The following is a 23,029-nucleotide window of genomic DNA, read 5'->3' as shown; positions in this document are numbered from 1 at the left end:
TTTTATAGGTCAGCAAGCTGCCGAAGCGGAGCGCAGCCAAGGTTCTAGCTCATTTTCTGATGAAGTTCGGTGCAACAGCAGAAACCCAGATAATTTGCTTTCATAGCAGCACAAATTCAGGCGTCGTTTTTAGGGCAGCTGTAACTAGAACCGTATTTTCCATAGAGTTAAAACGAAAAGATGAAAATAAATATTTTTTTCCTTTTCTACAGAAAGTGTAAATACTTTGTGGAGTTCTCTCTCAACTTCCAGGAACAATTCCCAGTTTATTTTTCCTTTTGGTCACTGTGTAGTTCCTTTATGTCCAGTTCAAAGTAACAACATAAGCACCCTTCCCTCTCCTAGAAAATTCTGTTTTCACATAAGTATTTCTTGTAATAAATCTGTGTTGTTATGTGCACATCTCTTCCAGTCAGTGTGGCTTAATAATTCAAAGATGATTCATGAGAATTTCATTTTCAGACAGTATTTTTTTAGTGCAGTACTCTGAACCTTCCTAATAAACATTCCAAGAAATTTTAAGAGAAGCAAGTCATTCATTATTCATATATGCAACTAAAAATAAATAAATTGTTTTCAAAGCCTGATACTTACTTCAGACGAGAGAGCTGCGTAGTCCTGTTCTGTCTTCCTTGTGAGCAAAGAGAAGGCAACACAGAAATCTTTGCATACCTTGCATACAATTTGCAAATGTCTCTTTATTGACCAGAAATATGCTCTGGATGCTTAGATGGTTGGACAGGCCTGTAGTTAACTCAATTAGGTTTCTGTAAATCCAGAAGCGCAACTAGTGATGGCCAGTCCCAAATTTTCAATGCCTCTTAAGAAGACTGAATTTTGAACAACAGAAATACAAAAAGAATGAAGTGGTCTGTCTAACTTGTGCAGTGTCTTGCCTAACCTCTCCTGTTGGGGATTGCTTCAACCCCACCACACCCCAAGTGTGGCTCTCTGCGAACATTATACAAACAAGACGAGGTTTGGAGGAAGAGGTAATACCCTTTATTAGACCAATCAGGATGGCTGGCAAAATTAGACACAGTTTCAAGTACATAAAATATCCTTCTTCAGTTAAAATAGAATAGTCTTTCTCCTATTCTTCAAACAGAAAACAAAAATCAAGATTAAATACAAGTTGGAATCAATTGCTCAAAGTTGAACTAGGTACGTATCACACCATTTTTGCAGTTCATTTTTTCCTGCAGTCTAGAAGGGATGTTAACAGGCAGCAACAGAAGGATGGCAAGCGCATTATGTCCTTGGGAAAAAAGAGGCAGTTTATAGCCTGTAGGCTGCTGAAGGACTATTAAATGAGGAGAGCGAAGGGAAAAATCTGTGCAGTATCACCAATATTGTTTGTGGATTTTGATACCCAGTACATGATCCTACAGACCTTGCCATGCCCAGGTCTCAGGCTATCAAACCTGTGTCTTTTACTGCTTTATAAACGCGACTATCTGAATGGAAACCAGCAGCCAGTGAATAAAGTTAAGTACATTCCACTACATTCACAAGATGGTAGAGTCCATCTTGCAAAGACGACTGTTTCAAGGGCTGAAGGTTTGCTCAAGAAACGTGTTGCTACAAGCAGATGTTTCACAACCTTTGCTTTAGGGACTTTCTGCATCATCCTGCATGGCCCATGCTGCTTCAGTCTGTGTGTTGAATGGTCTGCATAAAGGCAGTGTAAGCAAAGGTGTTAAACACCTTCATCTTTATAGTACTTAGGAACACTGGTGTAAGTATGCACTTTTCCTATTTTTTCCCCTCTTGCTCCTGCAGTCTTTCTGGACTGTATATTTCCCTGTCATCAGGAATTCTCAAATGTAAGAGAAAACCAGAGCTGCCATGGTGTCCCATCCACGTTTACGCTTGTGATCAAGCGATGAGGCTGGAGATGCATGGCAGAGCACGCAGCTGTAAGTCGTGCCAGCCCCACGCTGCACCTGATGGCACTGGGACAGAGCAGCCTCCCTGCAGCGCTCGCCTGTGCTGAGGGGACAGGAGAAGCGCAGCAGCACCGCAAAGACCAAGCAAGTTTCACTGTTGCCACCTCACCCGTTTTTGTGCCAGGCAGGTCTCAAGACAGAATAGGAAAAGACCGCAGCTGTTGGTTTGCTTAGCCAACGTGACCGCAGTGACGCCTGCAATAGAGTATACAAGTAGCATGCTTTGTGGTATTATTTATTTAGGAACTGTGAGTAACTACAGCCGTAGCGTTCTCATCTTTGCAATTCTGATGGTTTAACAAACAGGGAAAACATTAGCATATTTTTATTAAGGTACAAAATACACCCCATTGTTGCCTAAAACATTTAAAAACGTGAGAAAAGCTCTGTATGCTCTAAATCAGATTAAAACCTTTCTGTATAAGGAATTGTGGCAATACTGTGTTTAGTATAACAAGAGTTCTTTATCAATTGAAAAGGAAAAGACATGCTGGCAATCTGAACTTAGCAACAAAGAGTAAAGCAGTTAAAAACCATTGTGTCATCCACATTAGTTGAGCTTTGAATGTTGAAGAGCAAATCATATGAAACACATACACAACTAGGTAATATCAAACAACCTAAGGTTGATATTGTACACATCTGTAATAAAGTACACTGACTACTTAATTGTGAGGATTTAAGGTATTTTTTTTTAAGAGGTAACCTTGAAATGCAAATGGTTGCACTTTACACACAAAGTGGAAAAGAAAAAGATTCACTTTTGGAATGATACATAGATATAAGACACTTTCTGGATTATGCATATCACCTTTCAGCCGCTGATATTACCTCTGAGCAACAGCAACAACAAAAAAAAATTAAAAAGTGCCAATACTGTGAAAGGAAAGCAAAGTTATTAAGTCTTGAGTGCATTAACAATTTCTGAGAAAAAAAAAAAAAAACAAACGCAGGGTTTTGGATTTTTTTGTTTCAATTTTTTTTCTGCATTTAAAAAAAAGGCAACAGCCTTACTGGTGCAGGTTCAAGACGAAAACACGACAGTCAAGCTCATAAGGTACAAATAAGGTCCTATATAGGTTAAGATTCTTTGGAAACTGCTAAGTATAAAGGAGTTTTTAATCCAGACTACTGTCTTTTTTTGACTACTCCAAAAATCTATGGGAGTTTCCAGCTTACCATCAGTTGAAATCTGTTTTGCAATTGCCAAACAAATGCAAGTGAATTTTTAACTAACCTGTGATTCCATTCACTCACATGCACATCGAAGACACTGATTGTGCAATAACATCCTTCTCACAGCAGCATATATATGAATCATAAATCAATATTAAACTGACCAGAACAACAGAAAATATCCTGTCTTTGCAGTCTTTCGGTCTGTTTCTTAAGTCGGCAGCTGTAACTGCGCTGAGGTGACAGGTTCTATAAGGGAAAGTTGATAAGATTAGAACTGCACCAACAGCATGCTGAGAAAGGGCCGTAGATGTGTCTGAAGTTAGGACAATGAAATCACATTTAAAACAAATGCAGAAGGAATCATGCCAACATAGAAATTGCAATGCTGGCTGTATCAGACCTTCCCTTATAGAAGCTCCTGCTCTGGGAGCAGCATGTTTCTTTGGACTGGAGAGATTCACTGCACGTCTGGCAAATGATTCCTTGTAAAGTAAACCTTAGGGAGCCAACTTAGCTGCAGTTTTGGCTGAGGAAAGTGATGTTGTAGAGCTATGAGCTCAGTTACCATACTGCTTTGCTTTAAGAAGCTCAGAATATAATTGTAACTTGTTTTCCATACATTCTAATTTTAAAATAGACTGGGCAACTTACTTGATGACTTGCTTAAAGTAAATCCAATCATGCTAGCAACTTAGATTGCCTGCTGATTTCAATTAATGCCCATACATGAAGCAAACAGGTATCAACTGATCATGCTGAAAAAACAACCCCCCAAAGACCTATGTATCACACAAGGTGCTTTTGATAACTTGGTTTTCTGAGCCTTATAAGGAGAGTCTTTAAATATATTTTTATCAATTTTTTTTTCTTTGAGCCTTGTTTCATTCTTCCTCCTCCTCTTCATCTTCTTCTCCTTCTCCTTCGCCTTCTTTTCCCATTGTTTCCACAAGGAGTTCTGCGGTGCATGTTGCTTCCCCAAGGCTGTTAACAGCTTTGCAGGTGTATTTGGCATCATCGTCCCCACATACTTCAGAAATAGTCAAAGAACAGTTCCCCTCCTCATCATAATCTATCTGAAAGTGACGGGACTCCTTGACAGGCTGATCATCTTTGAACCACATTACCTCAGGGTCAGGATAGCCTGCAATAGTGGAGAGAGACCAGCAATTGCAATAAACGAGTATTAACTCATCTGTAATTACTTTAAACTCCAATTTCACATCTGTGTATGGATATGGCAATATGCTGATACACAGATATTTCAATGAATTCAGTGTAAAATAAATGCAAATGATCTGAATTTTTTTTTCTTTTCTTTTTTTTTGAAAGTTAGCTCTGAGGTACTGTCTGGATACCACTTTCCATCACTTTTTCAATGTCTCCAGACAGCTTTTTGTACGTCTTGATCATCAGCCAGAAAGGGACTCTTAATAGTTTGTGTGAGGCTTACCTTATGGTGCAGCTTTTGTGGGACCTGCAGTTCCCACCACTGAGATTTAGGGTGTAAAGAGGATGGTATTTAGGGCTACAACTACAATTCAGAATCCTTCTCAGGTTGCTTTGTTGCAGCTGTTCTGAATTTTCCTTCTCTTATTGTGTTCCTGACAAACCAGCCTGTCCTGTGAGGTGACCATGGAACTCGTTTCCCATTTGTCTTTGTTAGGATAAACAAGGGAGTCTAAGAAAAGCATTTTAATTATGCAGCTCGGAGGGAGTTTCCAAGCCTTTTGTGAAACAAATGGCTCTGCTGTACTCGAAGCACCCGGAGCAGGGCTGTACAGTACATGCTGAAGAACAATCCCTTATACAGTACTCTTGGCTGGTGTAGCAAACCGAAGGCTTGTCTCAGCCAAGTCCTGGACTGTGACGAGAGGGTGACTTCCCGCTGAACAGAAATAAAGTGCAGGAATCCCTAGTGCACAACAAACATTACAGAGATGCACTGGAAAGTCTAGAACATCAGCGGTTCCAAACATCCACCCGTTTTATTCCATGCAGTACTTAGGCACATACCCCTCACGCTGAGCATCCATCAGCACCAATAATCCATCCTCACATCTCCGCTGTGAGGTAGGAAACACAGGCAGTGAAAGAGATTAGGAGCACAGAAACAAGCAGAAGGTCAGTGAAGCCGGTTCTGAAACTCATTTTAAAATTAGAAATTGTCTAATTTTTAATGCATGCACTATGGTACCCACTCTATCCATTTTGTTTTAACGGCTCTTTTCTTCCTAATCTTCAGTTTTTGTCAACAGCTGTAACATAGGAGCTTCAGTCTCATTGCAATAGAAATGCAAGCAGTCAGCCTTCAGGGTATTAGGCTGACCAAGCAAAGCTCCTTAGGAGTCCCCTCATAAACTTGTTCTATCTGCATATTCCAGTCTGAATTTTCTTCCCTGAGTTTGCAAGTTAAAACAACAACAACAAGCACATGCTGTTTACTAGCTGTGACTTTGGTAATGAGCACAATTATATTATTATTTCTTCTGCAAATACAGTTAGGGACTTCTTTGCCTTTAACACAATGCATGCATAGTCATCTTAATGTCACCTGAAACTTTCATTTCAGACAATGACTCCCTACTTGTTCTTAGTTTCTGCTTATCAATCTCTAAGAGTAATTCTTGCAACTTACGGCACTACATTGCATCTTTTTTTTTTTTTTTTTTTTTTTTTTTTTTTTTTCCATTTTAATTGTTTTGACCCTCAAAAATCATCCTACTGCTCCCACTTGGTATTGTAAATTAGTGACTCACACGTTGACTCTTGGAGGCTCCTGCTCTATGGCAAGCACAGAACAAGCCCATGCTGCTCCCAGTAAATTCTGTTACTACAACACATCCATGCTGTGACATGCAGATATTGGTAAACCAAAATGACACCAAAACAACAGTAACACAGGGAAAAAAGAGCTAAACTACAGCACACTGCAGAAAGCTGGCAGGGAAAGAAAGAAAGAAAGAAAGAAATATGCTAATTGAATGTACCTTCAATTTTGCAGTCAAATCTAGCAGCACTTCCTTCCACAACCTCTATGTCGAGGATGGTTTTAGTAAAATATGGCTTTACATGGGGCTTTTCCTCAGCCACTTCTTCAAGGAAAGCATCTGGAGGAGAGTGAAAAGGTAGTTAGTTATTTTACAGGGGATGTTCTCAAAAGATGCATTGCATTTTTTATGGTAATGAAAGCATCTTTCATTTAATTCACTTAATTCTTCAAGGCTGATGGGACAGTCAGGACGTTAACTGCTTAGTTCTGTGCCAGTCTTTCACAACTGAACAACTATTCAGACCATAAATAGAAAGAAATCAACATGCAGGCCAACCATGCTATGAATAATCTTTGTTATTTTTTTCCCCCTTGAATTTGCTTGTATGCAAATCCAGACTTCTTCTCGTCAGAGGGGTAAAGCACTTCAACTTGGATCAGGCCCCCCGCAGTCTGTGTGAGAGTGGCAGGATGACTGGCTTCATTTCCAGAAGTGTCAAGCATCTGCACCTCTGATCGATATACACCACAAATCCACATTTCAACTGGGGACTTCGGGGAATAATGTAGGCACGTTATTTTTTTTTATTGTTATTTTTTTTTTTACTTGTATTTTTTTTTGGAAATGCTCCTGTCTGAGAGGCATGGTTAAGCCCCAGTACAGCTCTTGGTTACAGCAAGCGTTAATACTTTACTGCTTGCTCGCTTGCATGAGAAGCTAATACATCACTGCAATCTTTGTATAAACACACATTCCCAAACTGATACAAAGTGCAGCTGACAAATCTGCCTTAATTCCTTGCCTTTAAAAAGAGAACAATTTACTGCCAGTACTAGCACTGGGGCATTCTGAATAGCAGAATACAAGAACAATGACTTTTTGATATATATATATATATATGTATTTATATATATAAAAAAAAAAAAAAAAGAAAAAGAAAAAGGTAACAACAAAAGAGAGACAGGAGAAATAACCTACTTGACAATTGGTCTCTAACATTTTGCCGAAAGTTTTAGTACGATTGCTGGAGAGGTAAAAAGGTGGTGCAGCAAGGTTCTTACCTTCGTTCTCTAGTTTGTCTGCATTTATCGGGCTGGTGGGCGAGCTCCCAGAGGCCTTCCTCCCACTCATACCAGAAATCATTGCCATGGATGACAGTCTTCCTATTGCTCGGACAGCATGGCCTGTTTTCTAAGACATAACACAAAAGGCTTCTGATCAATCCAATCCAAAAAGCATGTGATTTTCTGTAACAATGGTGCTTCGGACAAATTAGCTGGGATCTCTGCAAACCGCACTGGAATTGTTGGACAAACTGCTTATATATAGCTCTGATGTTTTAGGAGAGACAGAGCAGGCTGGTCTGAATTACCAAATTTAGTTGCAGATATAAACTTCCCCTGATGAACTCATACCTAAATGAATGTCTCTGTTAGCTGAGGATAAGAAGCACTGTGCGAGAGGACAGCCAGCAAAAAAGCTATGTACTGTTTAACTGGAACTTAGTTCTGGAGGAGGACGGGTTTCTCGATAGCCTTATGGGCTGGACTGAGTTTCATCAAGAATGAACAAGCAGCTAATACGAAACGGATGAGAAAGTACCATCTGCATGATGGAAGCAGACCTCTGACAGGCTCAAGAATCAACCACCAGGACACTAAAATACACTCAAACTACATTGCCCTAGTACGGGCGTGTGTATTTTTGTACAGCTTGCATGAGCTCCTAAGAAACACGTAAAATAGAATGTAAGAGGAAATATAATTAGATTTACATAAATTAGTATTTTGTAGGGTAATTAAAAAGCTGGATCCAGCATTTTATGTATCAACTACCCTAGCTACCAGAACGGCACAGATGGACCTGCTACAACAGTTCCAGCGTTAAGAAAAAAGAAGACATGGACACCAGATAGGTCAAATAAAATTGTTAAACCAGTCTGACTGAATCCTGAGCTTGGTGCCTCAACAGGACAGGGACTACAGGTTTAAGAGAATGAAGCTACCTCAAAATGAGGGTATTTTTAGACAGGCCAGGTGGATAAGCTTTTTTTTTAAGTTCAGATTTCTTAAGGGTAGCATAAACCCCTGGCCCTCAGCAGCACAGAGCGGGCAGGGAGGGAAGGCACTCAGACCCTCAGAAGCACAGGCAAATCTACGCTTGGGCTCATGACCCCTGTGCCTTCCAGTAGCCTGACTCGGATTCACGTGTTACATATGTGCAGCCGTGCACCTTCCTCCTGCTTGCCTGTAGGCACCAAACCTGCTCACTGCATTTACACGCTGCCCACACCAGAGTTTTCCCTTGCAGCAGAAGCTGCCTGGCACGACGTGTTTCTTGGAATCACACACATTAGAAATACAGAGACTTATTAGGATAACAAGCCCACTTGTATATCCTCTTTGTTACCTGCCATTTTCTTCTGGCCATATATTTCTTCATCCTATCTTTGGAAAGTTTTTTGGCTTCCATGTTTTTGGTGTCTTTTTGCAGCCATGGATGCTGAAGACATTGAGTACAATTTAAGCGACTCCTGTTTTTACATAAAAAGACTAGTCAGTGTTGCCATTAACGGTAGCTGCTTTAACATTATTTCTCTCTCTCTTTTCTCAGAGCTGATTTTTCTGTTTCCTAAATTTAGCATCATAGATCACATGGCACTGCTTTCCCAGCCGTGCTCTCTTCCCAAACTCACTTTCTCAATTCTTAGCCTTTTCTTTTTTTTTTTTTTTGAGAGAGAGAGAGAGAAAGCTGTGCATTTTCATGTGTGAATAAAACGTTACAAAACAAAGCATGAAAAGCCATATGTTTTAGGCATGGAACATATACAACAGAGCCTCGATGGCAATGATCCAGTTACCTCATGCCTGCCCTGTCCCAGATCTCCTTTTCTTCAGTTACGGAAACTTCCCCTTTCCCACCACTTAATACCCTCCTTCTCTGCAGCACTAAACATAAAAAAAATAAAAAAAGAAATGTCCAATTCTCTGACCAAGCCACACCCATTCTCCATTTTGTTTGTGATGCACACACAAGTAACCCTCTGTTCTCTACCATCCGATTGCAAACTCATTGGAAGAAGAATGTTTCCTCTCCTTGGTTTGTCCCTTTTTTTTGGTCTGCTGTACACAGGGTTTCCAACTCTGAGGTTTTTTTTCTTTCTTGCCCAATTCCTAGATTTGTAGGAAAGCTGTGGTACTCAGAGGCACCGCATTCAAAAAGCAACACGCGAGCTAAACCTTGCGAAACTGCAGCTCATTCAGATCAAGACAGAGCATTTCATGCAGAAGCTGCAGTTCTTACACAGTGGTCACACTACAGTAAAGGACAAGGGGGCACACAAAGCCTCAGGCTGCATCTTGCCTGGAGGAAAGCAAAAGCAGAACATGCAGAGGATTAAAAGTAAGCCCTCCATTGAGCCTCCGCACTGTAAACTAAACGGGAGCTGCACACACAGACAGGCGGGCACGCGGAGCTCCTTATAAAGTATTGCCAGAGGTGCCTGCAGCGATGTGGAGGTTCACAGTGGGGGAAACAAGAATGGCAAGTTCAGCTAAATGCAAACAGAGAGAGTGTATCAAGTCCAACGGCTTTACTTCATATCTTTCTTCAGTAGATTGCTGATAAAGTCCTTGGCATCGTCAGAGATTTCATCAAAAGCCTCATCATCGAAGTCCCACGTTGCTGAGGTCACGTTGGCCAGGGTTTCGTTGTCGTTGTCTCCCATGAAAGGAGAAAGTCCACTGACCCTGGGGGCAGAACAGACAGACGGACACAGAACAAACAGTGACATTTTGCAAATGGAGGAAATTAAAATCCTGCGTGACAGCTCCGATGTCCTGCAGAGCTCTGTCAGTAAAAGCTCCCTTCTCCCTCCCCCTTCTTTTTAATAAAAAAGACACAAAGGTCACTATGGATAGCCATGTGGGGAGGAAACTAGAATTTTGACTGCAAAACTGAAAGGAAAATGTTTCTGCTTCTTTCTCTCTTCCCAAGATTTTTGAGGAGTGAAGTGGAACTAGGTGAAAGTGGAGCATACCAGCTTTACAAGTGACTTGTGTAGTTCTGCATAAATAATACTGCAAATTTCACACCAAACTCAGTTGAATATATTTTTGTGTGTGTATGTATGTTTTCAGAGTGACCTTACTACCCTTACCATCAAATCCAGGTTTCTGTACATTTTATTCCATTTATTTATGCAGAGAGAGGCCAGGAAGAAAAATGCTGCATGAAATCAGGACATTCAAGGGGCTGTTTTGTAAACAAAACCACACTCAGCCCTCTCCCCGCCGCAAATTATATTGCCAGATAAAAGAGTCCCACATCACTGCAGGCTCTAGAGCTATGCAGATGCACCCAGAAGTATTTTGGTCTTTATGTTCTCAGTCAGTCATCATGATGCATGAAATGGAAATAATACTCTTTTATAACATAAGTTGAGCTTCCAAGGCTTTTAACTCAATGTAACTGATAAATTGCAAGTGAAAGGCAATTACAGAACATCACGGTGTCATTTTTGCAGAGTATCTTTCCCTTGTTGAGCTTTGTTGTTTATTATACTGTACCTTTGTGCATCCAGATACTTCTGGTATCTGTATATTTCACCCTTTCAGTAAAAAATTTCAGGCAAAAGGTTGCTTTGTTCCTTGGAACCGCAAGCTATACAGTTTTCCAGGTCTTCTCCCTGGCATGCAGTTTACATAATAACCTATTCTTCATGAAATTTTACAGCCTTTATTTCCTTTCTCTGTACAATCATTGTACAATCAGTGTAAACTACTCTCTTAAACAACCAGTTACATTTCAACAGTAGTGTTGTGTTGTTTTTGTTTTTGTTTTTTTTTGTTTTTTTTTTTGTTTTTTTTTCCTTTGGAAAAATGGAATTTATTAGCGTTCTGAAAATATTATATGGAAAAATATTGCAAAGCCACTGAATATCACAGAACAGATTGGTTAAAAAAAAAAGAGTAGGGATTTAATAAAGTAAGCTATTAGATTAATAATATTAGTATAAATCTCCAGTGAAATTATTTTGCTATGTTTTGTTACTAGTTACATTCAAAATCTCATTCAGAATTTGTTCTTATGGATTATACTTCTATAGGCAAAGCAGGAAGACACTCTTTGAAGTCTCAGGCGAAGCAGACACAAAATCTTTTACCATTTCTGGAAGCTGTGTGCAGTACTGTGGAGTGCAGAGTCGTACACGTATACTTCAGAAATTTGCTAGTAATAATACATGAGATGAAGATAAAAGTTTTTTTTTTTTTTTTTTTTTTTTTTTTTTTTTTTTCCCCCCTCAGGCAGAAGGTAAATCAAAATAGAAGGAATCTGCTGTCTTGTTTTCCATTATATGGGGTGCATTCAAACAGAAATGTGAAGCCTGCCTTAATAAATGTAGAAGGTGGCACAACCCATTTATGAATGTATTGCAGGCACAAGTTACAGAAAGCTGAAGGATTAACACACACACACAAAAAATGCTCACAAAACCAACCTACTTTCCCGTAACTGTTCTCTGTCTTTGACACTTACAGTTTGCCAGGAGAGGTTTTATGCCTGACAGCACTGGCGAGCTGGTGTAGCCACTGCAGAATGAGAAGGACTCTGTTTTGCCCTCACGCACATCAGCAGTCCCGGCAAGTCAGTTGCTGATGCAAAAGCTCTGTCCTGGAATCTGCAAAGCACTCCTGCAAAGCCTTAAATCTCTCCCCATTCAAACATTTAAGCCTTTTCCTGTTTGTAGTAATAAACCATCATTCTCCATAATGTGTTAGGAGGTAAAAAGATCTCATCCATATCACAAGTCTAGATATTGGCTTCCAGATTTTTTGTCTCTTTTTTTGACTATGTAGTAAGCACAATAATCTTTCAAGCAATTCAGTGGCTTACAAAAGAGCTCACAATTTATACAAATGACAGGTTTGTGAGGTATTTCTTTAATTCATTATCAATTTAGGGGATGCACGTCTTCTTCCTTCATGCTGTTAGACTTCCAGAGGCAACACTTGGGTAGGCAGAGCAAGAACAATCCCATTTCCCTTCAACACTTTGTCGAAGGATGGCAAATGTGACCTTTGCATAGTATTACCACAAATAGTATTATGCAGCTCTTGTGCTATAATAGCTTGGCCTATTTCCAGAGATTAAAGCTGCTGTATTGAGAAATCACTTTCGTGCTAAAGAGGCTGCTGCAGATATTGCCCATTGCTCCACGCTGATATTGCAGATGCAGGGTTTATAGAGACATCTCAGAGACAGCTAGCTTTCAGGGCAAAGGGAATGTGTGTCACACATATCTTCTGAGAGATGAGGATAAACAGAAAATTAAAGAGGTTAAAAAGAGGTTGTTTGGCTTTATTTTATTTTTATTTTATTTTATTTTTTTTAAGTATTGCGTGACAGGATTATCTGCTAAAATCATAATTGCTTTTGTAGGATTGACCCATTCCATGCATTTTGTAAATTGCCAGGTTGGTTCCCATTAAGCTGCCATTCGCTTTGCCATTCCAAACCCCAGTGTAACAGTACCCATTCCAAGCTTTCAATGAAAGTATTTTTGTATTTCTGTATGTGCTGTGCCAAATTTATAAGGTGAAAATAATCTCTCTCTACCACAGTTTTACACCATGAATCAGTTTCTTTGTCATGAAAAAACTTGTAAGGAGAACTAGATCCCTGTGTACAGAAAGTAAAAAACAAACCAAAACCAAAACCAAAAAAAAAAAAAAAAAAAAAGCTACTAATGTAGGTTATACCCAGAAATTCTTATCTTTATCACAGATCTCACTGATCTGAGTCTTGGTTGTTCGTTTCTTAATGGCCATTTAAAGTAATAATAGCCCAGCAACTCTTTTGACAGATTATGGAAACAATTTCTTTTTGGAATGCTGCAGCTAAGTGATAAAGATGAGCTACCTCTCCAGAAAATTAATACTGAGCTTACACTGTGAAGTTACTATTAGACAAGAAGCAAGTTGTTTACTGAAAACATTTTTCCAGCTACTTAACCAGGCATCTTCCTGGCGTGGTAAGAACCATTTGTTTAAAAAGTCTTTCACGGTTTCCACTTCTAAATAAAGGAGAAAGATATTTTATCCTCTAGATGATCCTTAACATTTATTGGTCTGTTCTAATGAAGCTCTCAGGGCAGGTTTAGAAATCTTAAGATCAAAAGGACCAATGTAGTCACCAGTCTTACTGCCTGTGTAACGAACACCACAGCATTTCACTTGGAAATCTGTGCATTAAGACTGTCACTAATCCAGGAAAGATGAGCTTGCTGCATGTCCCAAAAAGTCAGACTCTGAGCGTTCCTCTGCAAGCAGTGTCTACAGCAGCAGCTGCTGACACTGAGCTCCTCCTTACTGTTTTTCCATGGCATTAATGGTGAAAAAAGCAACAAATTTCAGTATGAAGAGAACTCTATCTCAATCTGATAAAAACTGTGCAGGTCATGCTAAAAAAGCCCATTTAGGCAGAGATTATAATAACTTCACCCTGGAGAACATGTAGTAATTTAATTCTTTTACAAGTGAAATAAAACAAATAATTAGACTCACTCTACTTTGTTGAAGACTTGCATCCACTGTACAAAACAATCTTTTCCTTATCTGAGGGCTGACTCACACCTGCACCAGTCATCAAAGGGAAGAAATGGACCAGTGAGACCCATGTAAACGAATGCAGCTCATTGCTGAAGCCGGACGAGTACCCTGCTCTCATCCTTCTTTTACGTGCCTGGTGGATTAATGTGGAATCACACCTTGCCAGTGCCACTGACCAAATTATTCATTGCCTTTTGAGCAGTAGAATTGTGACATCAAAGGCCTCTTAATTTGCTTTATTGAAAGAACAAGGCATGCTCTCTCATCTTTACATTTACAAGGCTTAAAATTTTAATATAACATAGAGCCGAATGCAAGTCAGCAGAGACTGCTGTGCCTTGTCAAAGTCCCAAAATAAAATAGAATTTAGAAGTTGCTTCAGATTACTAAATATTGGAACTACTGGCTATCCAAATGTATCACTGGAAAAAAAACTAGAAATAGAAAAAAAAAAACACACACAACCCAAAAAAACAAATTTAGTAAAATAAATTGGACAGAAAGAGCTGGAAAGAATTCAGGAGGTTTTAACCTTCACTAGATAAAGGTTACTGCAAATGCAAAAAGAAACACTGAAATAGACATAAACGGAGATGATATACACAAGCTATAATATTTGTGGCCTGTTACTTCAAAGGCAATATATCAACTTAAATATCTGGGACAGTACTGTGATGCAGAACAGGACAGAGAGCAAGATAAAAGTGGAAGATAAAAAGCATGAGGTGGAGAATACAAATAGGGAAATTTAAGGAAGAACAGAGAGTGATGAAGAGACACAACTAAATGAGTTATCCAGAAAGATTAAGAGGCTTTAATATATAGCTTAGAAATGTGGAAAGGGTACACTACTAGTTGTAGGATTAAGTGACTCATGCTGTAAGGAAGACATGCAGCAACCCAGCAGAGTGCAATATCTGTATTTATGCCTGCATGGCAGAAGGAGAGAGGTTTTCCTGAAGGGTTTTGAAGGAGTGATTTCACTCTGTTTCTTACTTGAGGATACATCCCACCCATTAGTTCTTCTGCAGGGAAGACCCTTCACCCACAAAGATCTCTTTGATAGCTCTCTGTGGAGCCTGGGTTTTATTTCTGTTGTGCAGGACATACCAGGAACACGTTTCTCTCTAGGCTGCTCTCAACTCTCCTGAATCCTACCAGAAAAGAGGTTTGTCAAGTCATGCAATGCTTTCTGCAGCTTCCCTTAAGGCATATGATGGACACAGCAGCAGCTTTGGGCCATCAGCTACCTGTAGCAGATCTGTCCTTAGGTCCAGTGCCGCAGCAGTGGTCACCTCTTCCTTCATGACCCCACTCACCACATCAGGGAGAGGGAGGATGTAAATGCTAAGTTACAAACCAGCGATGGTATGTGAGGCAGACACCAAGGGAGTGAGTCTCACACTTTGTGAATGAGATTTGGCAGTTCTGAGCTCACAATCAAAACAGGAAAGCAGAGTTACAACTAATGAGAGATCCAATTCTCAGTGACTTTTATTTGCATTCTGTAATGGTGATGTGATGGTCCCTTTTGGATCGTAGCTCACAGTTATAAGTTTGCAAAAATAGCTGGACTTTAAGGAAGTGAAGACAGATTTGGAGCCTGTCACTCTGGGGTGGGAAGGGAAAGTCCAAGCGATGACTCACACCTCTCCCCTCACTTCTGTTACTTTATTCTGATGGCAAGAAACAAATGCTGATTACTACTGCTGATTGTTATTGTGGGGATAGTTAGGCATCGAAAATGAGATGATTTTCATTGCATTTGGGTAATGTTACTTTCCCCTCATGAGGATTTAAACAAGCTTAGACATGTTAGCAAACAAATTATTTCACAATATATTTCACAAGGCACATCGGATCAGGAGTAACCACCCCAGTCCCATCATTACATTACATTACAGCATCCAGGTATCTTCTGGTGGCACAGAAGAACCGGGAAGTTGCAGTCCTGCCACTGCCAGTGGACTGACTTTTGGTGAGACATTTCACCTTTTTTATCTCTGTTTCACCTGCTCCGTTTGCCTTGCCTACTTAGATGATGATGGTGTGACCCACCGGTAACATACATGAGCAGCAGCCCTGGCTACATGACATGGGAAGACACACAGCTGCTGCCACTGACTTCTGGGCTTGTCTGGCACTTCACATGATAGGTTACCTGCTTATACTGCAAGTACACAAAACCTCATCATATACTTTGGTAACAGACGAAAGCAAAAGATGTTAAAAACCTCCAACGTGTGTGTCTCCTGTGAATGCTTTGCTCCTTAACGTGTAAAAGGCCTCTAGAGGGCAATGCAGCATTGATTTCACTGGTGATTTTTCCGTAGCCATGCAGGCAGTCTGGAATCTCTGCACCACTTTTCCAGTGCTTTGTAACTCAGGAGGCCTCAGAAACTAGAGAAATAAATGGATTTGTCTTCTGAGTACAGCTTGTGTGGTCTAAATTATTTGAACTACAGAATGATCCAAACGAGCTTTCAAGGTCCAGAAAAAAAAATGCTGAAAGTGAATGGAAAATAAAGGTCCTGTAAATAAACTGGCAGAGCAAAGTGACCTTGAAAAGTGTAGCACGCTTCCCATATGAATTAAATAACAGAAACATTCTAAGTCTTTGCTGGGAGTAAGAAAGTTGATGCAGTAGCTTTTGCACAGGACTAGAGAGAAAATGATTTTGCTTAGTTTGGAAATGAGAAGGATATGAGAACAAAAATAGGCTGATAAGGCAATCAGAATCACTGACAGACTGAGTAAAGGCGAGGCAAACACCTCCGCATTGCCAGCTGCCAGGGACGAGGCCGGCCAGGGAGGGGGGGTTCTTTTACAGAACAAAGTAAAGCATCAACAGAAGCCTTTTAAAAGAACAAGTGAAAAGTACATCTTCCTTTTCCTGAATATTGAAACTAGAGTGAGGGAAAAAGAACCGTGCTCCAAATTGACTTTCCCATTTCATTTGTATTTGTATTTGTATTTGTATCATTTTGGTATGATGTTTTTTATGTCACAGTTGGAGGAAGATCAACTGATGTACCAGGCATGAGACCTGGGAGATGCTATTTCCATATACATTTCTCTAAGCCCTCTGAAGTTCATAATCACATGTTATCAAATCACATATAAAGATCACACCAAATACACACCAACCTTCCAAAGTATTTCCATGAGGTTTATCCATGCTACTTAAAAAAATATTTATCTAATACTTTGCATTTAATAATAAATGAAAACGCACCGTGAACAGATAAAGTAATGCTGGAGTATTTTAGTCTGTCCTGTGGAAGATGTACCCTGAATAAAAAGACCCCCAAATTTCACAAAAATCATCTCTCTTGAGAATAAAAGAATAGGAAGATACTTAGCACATGACCAAATATTTTTCTTAAACAGCTTGAAGGAATAATAGTTTGAAGTTAATAATAAAATACTGACACGTTGTCCTTTAAATGAGATGAAGTGTTGCTGGTTTATGATGTAGGATGTATAACACTAAACGGCTAAATTTCCAGAACTGCTAATTCTGCAGTTCACCAGTTACACCCTTTAGACAACAGAGAATTTTTATTAATCATGTTGGAGGTTGTAGTAGAATAAAATAATAAATAAATAAATAAAAATTTGAAGAACACCGAGGAGTTGATGGAAATTTCATGTGTTCATAAACTGTAAGGATTTGGGTCACAAATAGCAAAGTACTCACAAGATGTAGCAGATAACTCCTATACTCCACATATCTGTTTCATATCCAATAGGTTCATAGTTTATAACTTCTGGAGCCACAAATTCAGGTGTCCCAAATAGAACTTTCAGAGAACCTGCACTTTCTGTGAAGAATGAAAGAGAAAACTGTTAACTGCTGCATGCAGGATTTAAGAATTCTCCAGTTATTCTCCAACAACAGAAAAACCACTTTTGCTGTCATATTTGTGGTTTTGTTAAAGATTCTTACCTGAAAAACATAAATCATGCCTGAACTGCTATTCTCTCAGCTGACACGTGAATAGTAAAAAAGAATGACATGTTAAGCATCCTTTACCACACAGTACAAGGCACATTCTAAGAAGGTTGCTATTGCAAGGAGTTTGCACAACACAAGGACTAAGAAAGGAGAGAACTTTTAGTGTTTGATTAGGTTTGCATGTTCTGAAGTACACGAGCGTTTGAGACTTCATTGCTATAAGCAGCTTCACAAGAGGATTTCAGGATTCCAGGGTTAAAGATGAGTTTTCACAAATTATCCAAGATTTAATAAAGCTCAGGGATCTGTATTTTATGGTAGAGATAGAGTAATGATAAAGTTATAATAACAAGAAATATTTATTTTAATCCAACACATTTTTTATAGATTAAACAGGAAAGAGAATCAATACCAGGTCACATGTCTCTTAACTGAAGTGTCACAGGTAGGAGGTGAAACAAGAAAACAAGATGACACACACCTAATGGATCACTACCTTATCAATAAAAGTGGGTTTGAGCCTGCTCTTGAAACCAGACGTGACTACAAGCATACCTCTGGAGCCCCAAAGTGGTGAAAAAAGGGGAGATATCTTACATTTGGCTCTGCTTGTGGATGCTTCTGAAATGATCCACAACCAAGCTACTGCTAGCAATATGAACTCTAAGAATCATGTCATAGGACATAGGAACTTTGTCTTCATCTTTCTTGTGCTGACCCACTGGTATTATTCTACTGGAAAATGCAGTGATGAAGGTAGAATAAGAACCAATACAGAATCTAACATTACCAGTTTATGCTACCAGTATGCAACTAGGAGTGATAAGTCTAACTTTTACTGATAGTGTGAAACACAATGTAATTCAATAAGAAGGTACAAGGTAAATCTCAATAGGCTTAATTTCTTTGATGGCTATTCTAAATAGGATGGGAAGAAGAGGAAAAGAATAACCAAGGGCAGGCAGGAAGGAAACTATGAGGAATAAATTAGTGATGGGAAAAAAAAACAGTCCCAATTAAAAAAAAAAAAAAAAAAGGATTATAAAAGTAGAAAAATGTCAGGAGATAAGTTGTTTCTGACTTCAAACAGGCATGGATTTAGGTTGAGATACTCATGTCCAGTCTGCACATGTGCCTGAATAATCAGTATTTGCCTTAAGTGAGACACATTGCACTGTGCTTATCTTTTGTGCAAGAGTAGCGTCCAGATAAAGCACAGTACAATGACAGAGAGAGGAACCATCTCTCTCCCAAAGAGATTACCATCTAAACAAAGCAGATATGAATGGGAAGAAAAACAGATGTAACAGATTCCAATCCTGCTTCTGCTAAGGTAACCACATGCAGAGATTTGCAGCTCTGTAATCAAGAGAAAAGCTTGAGAAAAACAAAACAAAATAGCAGGTCAAAGTTTTGAGAAGACTACAGTAAAAGCTGCTTGTCCACAACACTGAATCAGTACAGAGCATTTTTATGCGCTCAAACTTCCATTACCATACTTTGCAACATAAATGCTGATCCAAATTCTGATGATGCATTTACAGTTACCTCCATTTAAAACTGTTTAGTCATTTCAGAAAATGTAATCATGCATCTATGCTGGTACTCTTATGATTTATGTAAATCCCCACTTTACAACATGAAAATTGAAGGATATATGGGGTAAAGAACTTCCTTCAGGATTGAATGGTATGCTTGCAGGTAATTTAGGCACTACCATAGTGAATTCACTCACAGTTGTGCCAGTTTCTCATTTTGAATGTTGTGAAACACTTTTTGCACTGCTCAGATGTGTTGATAATAAATTAATTGTGGAAACCTCATTTTCACGTGTAATCTCTGCTTTCAGAGACCTCTCTATGCAGAGAGAACTCTATTCTCCCCATGCAGGTTCACCAACATCAAGATCCTTCCTGCCTGATTAGCCTTTAAAAAGCACATGCAAAAAATATCCCACAGCATCCCTATACTAACGAAACCAGAGCCTTCCTACAACAAAAAGACCCTTTTCCTAATATCCAACCTAAATTGATTTAGCTAAAGTGAGGACGTCTTCTCCATAGAGGTAATGAGAGATCCCCCATTCTTTCCAAAAACAAACAGGAAGCCTAAGATACCATTTTCCCCATTTTTTTTCCCACCTGTCCTTATGAAAAATTACCAAAATTTGTCACAAAGAGCCTATTTTCTAAAAGCTTCATTGTGATCTTCTAAATCTGAGGCTGGGATTTTCACATCCAAGTTTGGAAGCTTTTCTGTGCACTGTGTAAACTACCATGAGCCACTGTGTATGCAAAAGGCTGGTGTATGAAATGTGCTGCCCATAGGTCAGAGGAACATTTTTTGAAAACACGGCATTTGAGTGCAAGCATACAAAGTGAAAGAACTGATACAGCATTTTCTGTGTATAAAAGAAAAAAAAGAAGAGAATAAGACCTTTTCTGTGCAGTAATATGTCAACTCTTTACCCAGATGTTTACAAGCTTGGTACACAGTAGGATCTGTGTTTGGATATCACTTAGTTCAGACAGAAAGCTGACAAGTTAGCTGCAAACTGTTGCCGGCACTGTGTATAGTCAACTGATTAATAAAAAAATATCTTTACAGTACTCAAAACCCGTTCTCTTCTGCTCAAGAAGTTTATCTTAAACAATTTTCTACATGTGTTCCTCAGCACACCAAAAAAGGTCAGGAAAATATCCCACTGCGGCTTTGGTATTTCCTGACAGTATAAGAAAACTAATTAGCTGCAGCAAATGACGGCAGAAGGAGATGATTCTATTTTCTCTAAAACTGATTGAAACAATGAATATTTAGAACCATCAGTTTGCGTTAGTTACAAAAAAAAATTAGAAATAAATCTCAGAAGCTGAAATGCAAAATCAGTCACTGTTCCCTCTGGCAGTCCCTTGGTTGAGAAGTATCTGCTGCACTGGGGTCATGGACACAGCACGAGGGCTCCTAATCCCACATCTATCTCATCAAAGTGATTTTGACAGTCAATTTCAAAATCACAAGGCTTGAAGGAACACAATTGGAGGAATGTGCTGTCAGTTCTCCATGTAAGACAATTAGCAAAAAGAGGTCACGTAGTAAAAATTGTTTTAGCAAATGGAACATCAGGGGCATGGAACGGGAGGGCACTTTCTCTTGCTATGGAAATGCCACACACCCCGAGTTGCCCAGAACAGCAGGCTGGTGAAAGAAAGAGCAAGTACCTACAATGTAACTTTGCAAGAATTAGCAATGCATTAAGCCAAATGAATGTACAGCATCGTAAAACCAAAATCAGGTTCAGTGCCCATAGCTCTCATATTTTGACATAAAAAAAAAAGAAAAAAAAAAGTTATATACAGGTTAGAGATTTGCCACATATAACATGACTGTAGCAGCTCACAAACTAGTATCAGCCATGCAATATACAGTGATGCCTCTACATTAACAGAAAAATGGAAAACCTAATGGGTATGAACAGGACACTGAAAACAGGATCTTCCTTTTGCTGAATGTGGCTTTAACTGGGGTGTCAAATTACAAATGTAGCTGAAGAAACTTCTATAAAAAGGTGTTTTGTTGTTACGTGCCTATCTGTTGCTGTTGAAAACCACTCACTTCAGCAGTAGAAGTATAGTTTCCCAGGTTGACAGCTGGAACATCCGGAGATGAAGTCTTTCACACAGCTGGTAACAAAAATCTCACCACTGGTGAAGGAACATAAATGGTGCCACGCGTTTTTTAATGAATGAAATAAACGCTTAGGTCTCTGAGTTCCAAGACTCATATAATGTTGTGCCCAAGATTCATGCAATGCGCTTTTGGAGTTGAATATCTGAAATCTGAAAAGCAGATTTGTTTTTCCCTATTTTTTCAACATACCATTTTTGGTTTGTTTTAGTAAAATCATATTCTTGGGTATGTTATAGTCTGTTACTTAAGTATCAAAAGAAGTAGGATGAGCAGAATATAGCAGGTAATATAAATCAGGTTTCAATTTCAAAATTTACTCTCATTAAAATGTTTTTTTTTTTTTTTTAATAAATATTAATTATAATTTTCTTTAAAGAGTGAAGGGGAAAGATTATAACTAAGAATGTAGCTGTAGGCAACTTTATGCAGAGTTGTGCTAATCAATTTAATGGCAAAAGTGACAAATCTCAGCTCAGCCGGCATAACATCTTCATAAAGTGTTTTAGCTCATTTTAATCCTTGGAATTATTATTATTTTCCCTCTTGTGAAAGTGCAGGGTTAAAAAAAGATGAGTGTGTGATTTTGGCATTAACACTGAACAAACACAGCTGGAGGGCTGCCTTCTAAAGCTGAGTTGACAACAAACAATATGAAGAGAAGAATCCTCCATGGTCTTTGGCTTTCAGATTGCAAGATTGCAGATCATGCTGGAAAACTTAGTCCAGAATGAATGAAAAGAAACAACTAAAAACACCAGAGGAAGAGGAGGAGCTTGTCAAATGGAACTTTCCCCTCCCCCCCCCCCCCCATTGTATTATTTTAAGTAGTATTATTTCATTAGTCATTTTGAGCATGACTATGAGCATGTGAGCAAAACACACCTTTTTATAGAATTCCTCCTATATTTTACATATATAACAATATATTGCTAGTTAGGATGGAAAATGAGAACACTAATGGGTAGGTGTAAATTCCATGTAACTATCCATACTTGAAAGTTTTCAGGAGCATCACCTTAAATCCTGCTGTTAAAAAGTTTCAAATATTTGTAATACTACTCATGCAGATTGATGTTTTGTTCCATTTCTTAGAGTTAGAAAGTTAGTGTTTTGCAATTTCTCATAGTAAAGGTAATATTTGTTAATATTAGTACTTTTGTATATTTTACATTGCAATCTACAGGTATACCATGGTCACAGAAAAAAATAGCTACTTTCTGCAGACTTTCAAAGATGAGGTGCCCTCCTCTCTCTCTGGAATGTGTTATTTTCCACTTTTCTATTTTTTACTAATTTCATACTTATTTGTATAAAACATGTCTATTTACTCATTTAAATGGAAGAATGTAATGGTAAGAATGATTTAATGCTTGTCCTGTCCTTTTCCCCATATCATACTGAAAAAGAAAAGTCATTACCTAATCTTCTTGCAAGTCCAAAGTCAATGAGTTTGATACTTGTACCAGTCTTGTTGACGCACATAATATTTTCTGGCTTCAAATCCAAGTGCACAATACCCTGCTTATGGATGTACTGAACTCCTTCTGAAATCTGTCTCATATATTTAATGCATTCTCTCTCTGTCAGTTCAAAGTCTTCATCAATAATTCGTTCAAAGAGTTCTCCTCCTGAAACCCTAGGAAAGACAGAAAAAAA

General features: G+C 38.8%; 1 protein-coding gene across 8 annotated transcripts in view; it reads right to left on the bottom strand.

Annotated features, from left to right (window-relative positions):
- Nucleotides 1–979: 979 nt before the first annotated feature.
- The window catches only part of MYLK (myosin light chain kinase), a 204,298-nt gene continuing 182,248 nt past the window's right edge, over nucleotides 980–23,029 (bottom strand). For 5 of the 8 annotated variants that reach the window (XM_032189767.1, XM_032189771.1, XM_032189765.1 and 2 more), the window contains 7 exons: nucleotides 22,792–23,009; nucleotides 17,429–17,552; nucleotides 9,715–9,867; nucleotides 8,528–8,651; nucleotides 7,180–7,309; nucleotides 6,116–6,235; nucleotides 980–4,269 (listed from right to left, as the gene is read on the bottom strand). In XM_032189767.1, coding sequence (XP_032045658.1) covers nucleotides 4,010–4,269; nucleotides 6,116–6,235; nucleotides 7,180–7,309; nucleotides 8,528–8,651; nucleotides 9,715–9,867; nucleotides 17,429–17,552; nucleotides 22,792–23,009 — 1,129 coding nt within the window. In that variant the 3' untranslated portion in view covers nucleotides 980–4,009. Of the gene's footprint in view, nucleotides 4,270–5,141; nucleotides 5,192–6,115; nucleotides 6,236–7,179; nucleotides 7,310–7,533; nucleotides 7,659–8,527; nucleotides 8,652–8,978; nucleotides 9,043–9,714; nucleotides 9,868–17,428; nucleotides 17,553–22,791; nucleotides 23,010–23,029 lie in introns of those variants that run through there. The other 3 variants (XM_032189770.1, XM_032189772.1, XM_032189773.1) reach the window with 3 other exon arrangements.

This window comes from Aythya fuligula, chromosome 6 (genome assembly GCF_009819795.1).
Source record: "Aythya fuligula isolate bAytFul2 chromosome 6, bAytFul2.pri, whole genome shotgun sequence".
Classification (NCBI taxonomy): domain Eukaryota; kingdom Metazoa; phylum Chordata; class Aves; order Anseriformes; family Anatidae; genus Aythya; species Aythya fuligula.
This window is presented reverse-complemented; position numbering and strand designations above follow the sequence as displayed.